At 44.4% G+C, this 8271-nt stretch overlaps 1 protein-coding gene across 2 annotated transcripts; it reads right to left on the bottom strand.

Annotated features, from left to right (window-relative positions):
- Positions 1-3952: 3952 nt before the first annotated feature.
- On the bottom strand, positions 3953-7399 carry LOC109786454 (uncharacterized). 2 transcript variants are annotated; one of them, XM_073496365.1, is made up of 4 exons: positions 6225-7399; positions 6034-6115; positions 5846-5925; positions 3953-4220 (listed from the first exon to the last, which is right to left on the bottom strand). In XM_073496365.1, exon 1 carries the CDS (start codon positions 7320-7322, stop codon positions 6366-6368), a length of 957 nt encoding a protein of 318 aa, XP_073352466.1. In that variant the 5' UTR covers positions 7323-7399; the 3' UTR covers positions 3953-4220; positions 5846-5925; positions 6034-6115; positions 6225-6365. The 2 variants fall into 2 exon arrangements, with proteins under 2 accessions (XP_073352466.1, XP_073352467.1); XM_073496366.1 differs by lacking the exons at positions 5846-5925; positions 6034-6115.
- Between the last annotated feature and the right edge of the window lie 872 nt (positions 7400-8271).

Below are 8271 nucleotides of genomic sequence, written 5' to 3'. Positions count from 1 at the left end.
ACGGTGCTTTGGAGATGGAGATCAAAGGCACAAGATGATGATGGCCATATCATATCACTTATATTGATTGCATGTGATGTTTATCCTTTATGCATCTTATTCTGCTTTGATTGACGGTAGCATTATAAGATGATTTATCACTAAATTTCAAGGTAAAAGTGTTCTCCCTGAGTATGCACCGTTGCCAAAGTTCGTCGTGCCGAGACACCACGCGATGATCGGGTGTGATAAGCTCAACGTTCATCTTCAACGGGTGTAAGACAGTTTTACACACGCAGAATACTCGAGTTAAACTTGACGAGCCTAGCATATGCAGATATGGCCTCGGAACACTGAGACCGAAAGGTCGAGCGTGAATCATATAGTAGATATGATCAACATAGTGATGTTCACCATTGAAAACTACTCCATTTCACGTGATGATCGGTCATGGTTTAGTTGATATGGATCACGTGATCACTTAGATGATTAGAGGGATGTCTATCTAAGTGGGAGTTCTTAAATATGATTAAATTGAACTTTAATTTATCATGAACTTAGTCCTGATAGTATTTGCATATCTATGTTGTAGATCAATAGCTTGCGATGTAGCTCCCCATTTATTTTTGATATGTTCCTAGAGAAAATAAAGTTGAAAGATGTTAGTAGCAATGATGCGGATTGGATCCGTGATCTGAGGATTATCCTCATTGCTGCACAAAAGAATCATGTCCTTGATGCACCGCTAGGTGACAGATCGATTGCAGGAGCAGATGCACGCGTTATGAAAAAGCTCGGTATGATGACTACTTAATAGTTTAGTGCACCATGCTTTACGACTTAGAACCGGGACTTCAAAAACGTATTGAACGCCACGGAACATATAAGATGTTCTAAGAGTTGAAATTGGTATTTCATACTCATGCCCGTGTCAAGAGGTATGAGACCTCTGACAGTACTTTGCCTACAAGATGGAGGAGAAAAGCCCAGCTAATGAGCATGTGCTCAGAATGTCTGAGTACTGCAATCACTTGAATCAAGTGGGAGTTAATCTTCCAGATAAGATAGTGATTGACAGAGTTCTCTAGTCACCATCACCAAGTTACTAGAACTTCGTGATGAACTATAATATGCAAGGGATAACGGAAACGATTCCCAAGCTCTTCGTGATGCTGAAATCGACGAAGGTAGAAATCAAGAAAAACATCAAGTGTTGATGGTTGACAAGACCGCTAGTTTCAAGAAAAGGGCAAAGGGAAGAAAGGGGAACTTCAAGAAAAACAGCAAGCAAGTTTGCTGCTCAAATGAAGAAGCCCAAGTCTAGACCTAAGCCTGAGACTAAGTGCTTCTACTACAAAGGGACTGGTCACTGGAAGCAGAACTGCCCCTAGATACTTGGCGGATAAGAAGGATGGCAAAATGAACAAAGGTATATTTGATATACATGTTATTTATGTGTAATTTACTAGTGTTTATAGCAACCCCTCGGTATTTGATACTAGTTCAGTTGCTAAGTCGCAGAATGAACAGAGACTAGTTAAGGGTGAAGTGATGATGTGTGTTGGAAGTGGTTCCAAGAATGATCGCACACTCCCTATACTTTCGAGATTAGTGTTGAACCTAAATAAATGTTATTTGGTGTTTGCGTTGAGCATGAATATGATTTGATCACGTTTATTGCAATACTATTATTCATTTAAGTTAGAGAATAATTGTTGTTCTATTTACATGAATAAAACCTTCTATGGTTATACATCCAATGAAATTGGTTTGCTGGATCTCGATCGTAGTGATACACATATTCATAATATTGAAGCCAAAAGATGCAAAGTTAATAATGATAGTGCAACTTATTTGTGGCACTGCAGTTTGGGTCATATTGGTGTAAAGCGCATGAAGAAACTCCATGCTAATGGGCTTTTGGAATCACTTGATTATGAATCAGTTGATGCTTGCGAACCATGCCTCATGGGCAAGATGACTAAGACTCCGTTCTCCGGAACAATGGAGCGAGCAACAAACTTGTTGGAAATAATACATACTGATGTATGCAGTCTGATGAGTGTTGAGGCTCGCGGCGGGTATCATTATTTTCTGACCTTCACATATGATTTGAGCAGATATGGGTATATCTACTTGATGATACATAAGTTTGAAACATTTGAAAAGTTCAAAGAATTTCAGAGTGAAGTGGAAAATCATCATAACAAGAAAATAAAGTTTCTACGATCTGATCGCGGAGACAAATATTTGAGTTACAAGTTTGGTCTTCAACTAAAACAATGTGGAATAGTTTCACAAATTCATGCCACCTAGAACACCACAATATAATGGTGTGTCCGTACGTCATAACCGTACTTTATTGGATATAGTGCAACATATGATGTCTCTTATCGATTTGCCACTATTGTTTTGGGGTTATGCATTAGAGACAGCTACATTCACATTATATAGGGCACCGTCTAATCCGTTGAGACGACACCGTATGAACTATGGTTTGGCTAGAAACCTAAGTTATCGTTTCTTAAAATTTGGGGTTGTGATGCTTATGTGAAAAAGTTTCAGCCAGATAAGCACAAACCTAAATCGGAAAAGTGCGTCTTCATAGGATACCCAAAAGAAACTGTTGGGTACACCTTCTATCACAGATCCGAAAGACAATATCTTTATTGCTAAGAGTGGATCCTTTCTAGAGAAGAAGTTTCTCTCGAAAGAAGTGAGTGGGAGGAATGTAGAACTTGATAAGGTAATTGTACCTTCTCCCGAATTGGAAAGTAGTTCATCACAGAAATCAGTTCTAGTGATCTCTACACCAATTAGTGAGGAAGCTAATGATGATGATCATGAAACTTCAGATCAAGTTACTACCATGACGAAATCATGTTACTAGACCATGACGAACCTACGAACTATGAGGAAGCGATGATGAGCCCAGATTCCGCGAAATGGCTTGAGGCCATGAAATCTGAGATGGGATCCATGTATGAGAACAAAGTATGGACTTTGATTGACTTGCCCGATGATCGGTGAGTCATTAAGAATAAATGGATCTTCAAGAGGAAGACAGACACTGATAGTAGGGTTACTATCTACAAAGCTCGAATTGTCGCAAAAATGTTTTCGGCAAATTCAAGGTGTTGACTACGATGAGATTTTCTCGCTCGTATTGATGCTTAAAAGTCTGTCTGAATCATGTTAGCAATTGCCGCATTTTATGAAATCTGGCAAATGGATGTCAAAATTGTATTCTTTAATGGATTACTTAAAGAATAGTTGTATATGATGCAACCAGAAGGTTTTGTTGATCCTAAAGGTGCTAACAAAGTGAGCAAGCTCCAGCGATCCATCTATGGACTAGTACAAGCATCTCAGAGTTGGAATATATGCTTTGATAAAGTGATCAAAGCATATGGTTTTATACAGACTTGCGGTGAAGCTTGTATTTACAAGAAAGTGAGTGATAGCACTACAGCATTTCTGATAAGTATATGTGAATGACATATTGTTGATCAGAAATAATGTAGAATTTTCTGGAAAGCATAAAGGAGTATTTGAAAGAAGTTTTTCAAAGAAAGACCTCGGTGAAGCTGCTTACATATTGAGCATCAAGATCTATAGAGATAGATCAAGACGCTTGATAAGTTTTTTCAATGAGTACATACCTTGACAAGATTTTGAAGTATTTCAAAATGGAATAGTCAAAGAAAGAGTTCTTGCCTGTGTTACAAGGTGTGAAATTGAGTAAGACTCAAAGCCCGACCACGGCAGAAGATAGAAAGAGAATGAAAGTCATTCCCTATGCCTCAGCCATAGGTTCTATAATGCCATGCTGTGTACCAGATCTATTGTATACCCTACACTGAGTTTGGCAAGGGAGTACATGTGGCACCCCGGCACAGAGAAACCGGGACGCCCCGTATTCCAGCCCAGAGATCGAGGAGAAGTCTTCTGGAATACGGAACTGCTTAGCATAGAACAAACCAGCTTTCTATTATTACACGAATATGATTACAAGGTCTCCGATATTACAATGAATAACATCGGCACGGTGACACTACGCCATCCTCAGCTGCTCTATGCAAGCAGTAGAACAACTCGAAGCAGTGGAATAACTCTAGCAGCAGAACAACGACGATAGTGGTGAACTCCACTCCGCAGGGACTCTGGCTGGAACGCTTATCCTAGCTCGCAAACAAAGAATCCACCGCAAACAAGCATGCAATCCAGGCACGACCTGCAAGCTGGCATGACACGCTAGGTCAGTACATTGAATGTACTTGCAAGCTCACAATTAACCAGAAGCATTTAAGACAAACAACAGCATGGCAATTACAGGTTAATCAGGGATTATCATGAGATCATCAGGATAACATGGCATGAACAATATGAGCATAATATCTCTAGGACAATATATGATCATGTCATGAACATATAAACCTGATGATACTAGCATGCAACATGATGACACTACATGCACCATTTATTCTGCTCGGGTTACCTCGTACCATCACATGCATCACTTACCAACCTCGGACATTACACGATCATCTCAGGATCAAATCAAGCTTGGTATAAACAATACCGTAGTAATCATTAAATGACCACAAGGAGCTTGATCTTTACCCACAATTCTCGCACAATATCACGAATATCCAACAACTCGGTATCCTCGATACCACGGTGATCATTCCGGCGATCACAACCATGACCAACACTAGGTCTCCAACGGTGATCTTTCCGGCGATCATAACCAACTTATCTCATCGTCGAACTAGGGTTGTCATTAATCAAGTTATTATTAATACTGTTGACTCATAGTGGGACCGACACGAACTAGGCCCTTATCCACGGGCGCGGCTATCGATAGATTTAATATACACTCTGCAGAGGTTAGTACACTGTACCCACACCACGGAACCCATGGCCTCGCACTCCCATTCGGGTGGACCAACGGCGTTCTGACAAAACCAATCTACTGCCATGACACTCTCCCGGCCACTCCGACCAACTCCCCTTTGGGCTAAGTCCTGGGTGGCCCCGTGTCTACCAAAGACACAACGACCACCGTCGTGGTCCGTCCCAAACAGGGACAAAAGCGCTTATCATCCAACTACGGGCACACAAAGTTATGTCCACCTACCTGATCAGGGTAAGCATGCCCATAACCTTCCCTAGTTGGAGGCACCGGCGAGAGGCACGACAATAGACCCAGTTAGGACCTTCCCATAAAGGTAAGCGTGGTTGCACTGGTCAGTTTCGATATGGTGGCACCATGACTCAGCCAACAGTTGTTCAAGTTCAATTTAATCCAGTTAAACTTGAATGCAATATGCTGAGCCATGATAAAATAGCATGATGCATATACAAAGCATGAGCATGATATCAACATAAGCACGGGATGCAACATAACTATCCACCATATCAACTATGAATAATCTCCAACTGAACATGGCATAATGACGAGCATAAATATTACAAGTGCAACACTACTCATAGCATAACATGACCACTAGCATCAACCATAAATATCATGCAAGAACATAATAACAATGCAAGCATTTAACCAACGGGATGCAATGAAATATGTATAACAACGGTACTCGGGACAGATGGCAGTTATGCACCGAAGACCATCACCAACATCAACAGGTACTACTAGCAAGCATAAGCATATGAAAGGAATACTAGCAACTATCAGGGCATGATAACCAGGTGCATAACAACATAGCAAACATGTAAATACTAACCCAGAAGCATTACCGAAACAACGATAACCATATTTTAAACAAGCAAACATTTATTAAATATTCAAGTTGAAAACCATGGCTACTGCATGACTATCATGCAAGTGGGTATTGTGGCTTGCCTGGGGGTGAAGAAGGCACCGGGGAGAAGTGCGGTCAAGCCGCGGAAAGATTTGCCGGAAACAGTTCTCTCTCGGAGGGGCTGTTTACGGGCAAGGGCAAAAAGGTCATTTTCACAGTGTCAAACCATAGTGAAAATGAAACCAACAGAACGGGCTCGACTAAACGAAGAAGTGGGCTTTGGAATCACCTCATTTGGAGTTGTGGTTAAAAAGATATGAAGGGTTGAAGTTCAGGGACTTTTCTACAAAAATATCACCACAAACAAGTCCCTGAGTGGATAAGGCAGAAGCGCAAAGTTAGAAATAGGCTTCCTGATTAAGAAAACGCATTCTGGGCTAAAACAGAGAGGAAATACGCTTTCAATAAAAGAAATCGTACTTTGAGCTGAAGCAGAGGGAAAATGCGCTTTCCCGAAGATGAAAAGGTACTCGACCGAGTACGCCTCCACTTAATCCAGTCGGCCGAGGCGGGACCGGGGCGTGTGACGCTGACGTGCGGGTCCCACGTGGGTGGGGCCCATCACTTATCCATGCTGGACCGGGCGGGGTCAACGCTGTGCGGCTGCCTGGTGGGGCCCGCCTTATCCTCTCCCTCTCTCTCTTCTCGCCTGGCTCCTTCTCCTTCCTCCCCGACGCGCACACAGAGCAGAGGAAGGGCGAGGCAGCAGCGAGGCCAGCGCCGGCCCGGCCAACTCCGGTCACCCCCGACCAGAGTGAAGGCACTGGCGGGCGCGGGGCGGAGCGCTGCTCCCGCCTGGAGCAGCTGCAGCGCCGGAAGAGGACCGAGTCCACGGCGACGGGAGGAGGCCGAGACGGGGCGGCGGCCAACTCCGAGGAGACGCGTCCAGAGGGGCTCCGGCGAGAAACTAAGATGAGGAGGAGGGTCGCCGGAGTGTGGGGAAGGCGATGGTGGTGGTGGGATGGAGAGAAAGAGGCTGCACTGCCCGAATTTAGGAGGGGGCCGGTGACGGGCACGGCGGCCATGAGAGGGACAGGAGCTCCTCGAGCTCGAACGAGAGGCTGGGGAGGGAGCTGGGAGTGAGGCGAGGCTGCTGGTGTGCTCGACCGGCTCGGGGGGATGGCTACTTATTGCCGGGGCGAGAGGGATGGGCTCGGGTGCCGCCGGGCACGTCCGCCCGAGGCTCTGGCGACACGCAGCGAGCACGGGTGAGCACGGGAAGGCGACGAGGGAGGCAACGGACGAGCTACAGAAGCGCACAGGGTGAGGGGGGCCGAGGGTGCAGAGGAGAAGCGGCCGAACGCCATTAAAGCCTCGGTCGGCCACAGTGCGTCCGTGGGCGCACGGCGACGAGAGCTGACGGAGGGGCTGACGGAGGGGAAGAAGGCTCCAGGAGGACGGCGACGACGTGGTAAAACGGTGAGACATGCTCAAGAGCGCGAAGCTGACGAGAGGAGGAGGGGCTCGAGCACAAACGACGTTCTGACCGCGCACACTGCATGCCAAAGCGGTGGTCATCGCGCGCACTGGTGCACACAGTGCCACAAGCGATGCCAAACGATGTCTGGGGTGGAGTCCTTCCTGGGGAGGTTGCAACTGCGGTGGTAGTTTGGTTAAAAGTGACACGGTTAAATGGCAGTTAACACCTGAAGTTTACTGCAGTAAACTTTGATGACCACTGGTGATCCACAGGAGAGGGATTGGGTCAAATGGAGTTGTCTACGAGGTTGAGGTAAAGAAGGACTTACATCCTGGTAACTATGGAGGGGTTTGGATCAAGATTTAACAGAGTTGCTTTGCAACTGCCAAATATGGTCCAGAATCAAGATTTGGATGATGCACTCACATACTTGATCTCTGTGAGCTGAAGTTTGGCATAGAGGGGTTATATGATGGTATGAAGCTGCTGTAAAGATTTCATGCCATTTGGAAATACCAAAGTGGCACTTGCTTCACAAAGCTTCATTCTGGACAGAAACTTGCAAAAATTCTAGAGGAATAATGGCTTGATTAACCATGCCCAAAATGGGTGGAGGTAAGTTATATGGATAATAGAAGGCCTAGAAAAATTGGCAGCCATAATGGAGCAAGATAAAATATACTTGCTTCACAAACTGAAATTTTGGACAGAATCAAAGAATTGAATATGAGCTCACATGGAGGCATGACATGAGCTCTACTTTTGTGGAGGGCTATGATATGATGATATGAGAGATCATGCAAAATGGCAACTCATTTGGATATGCCTAGCTTGCACCTCCTTCACAAAGCTTCTTTCTGGATAGAAACTTTGGAAAATCATAATTAAATAATTACTAGGCAAATGAGGTTGCATTTTGGCATGTGGCAATGATATGGACAGGAAAAGGTGTCCAAGGAGTTTGAGGTAAATTGGGAAAAGGAAAATAGCACTTGCTTCACAATGTGCCATTTAGGGCAGAATAGGAAATGAATTATTTGAGCATGA

The sequence above is a fragment of the Aegilops tauschii genome, chromosome 4 (assembly GCF_002575655.3).
Source record: "Aegilops tauschii subsp. strangulata cultivar AL8/78 chromosome 4, Aet v6.0, whole genome shotgun sequence".
NCBI lineage: Eukaryota > Viridiplantae > Streptophyta > Magnoliopsida > Poales > Poaceae > Aegilops > Aegilops tauschii.
This window is presented reverse-complemented; position numbering and strand designations above follow the sequence as displayed.

Bases quoted from the DNA above. Each gene is read 5' to 3' on its own strand.
- LOC109786454 (XM_073496365.1), bottom strand. From the start codon at position 7,322: ATGACCACCGCTTTGGCATGCAGTGTGCGCGGTCAGAACGTCGTTTGT.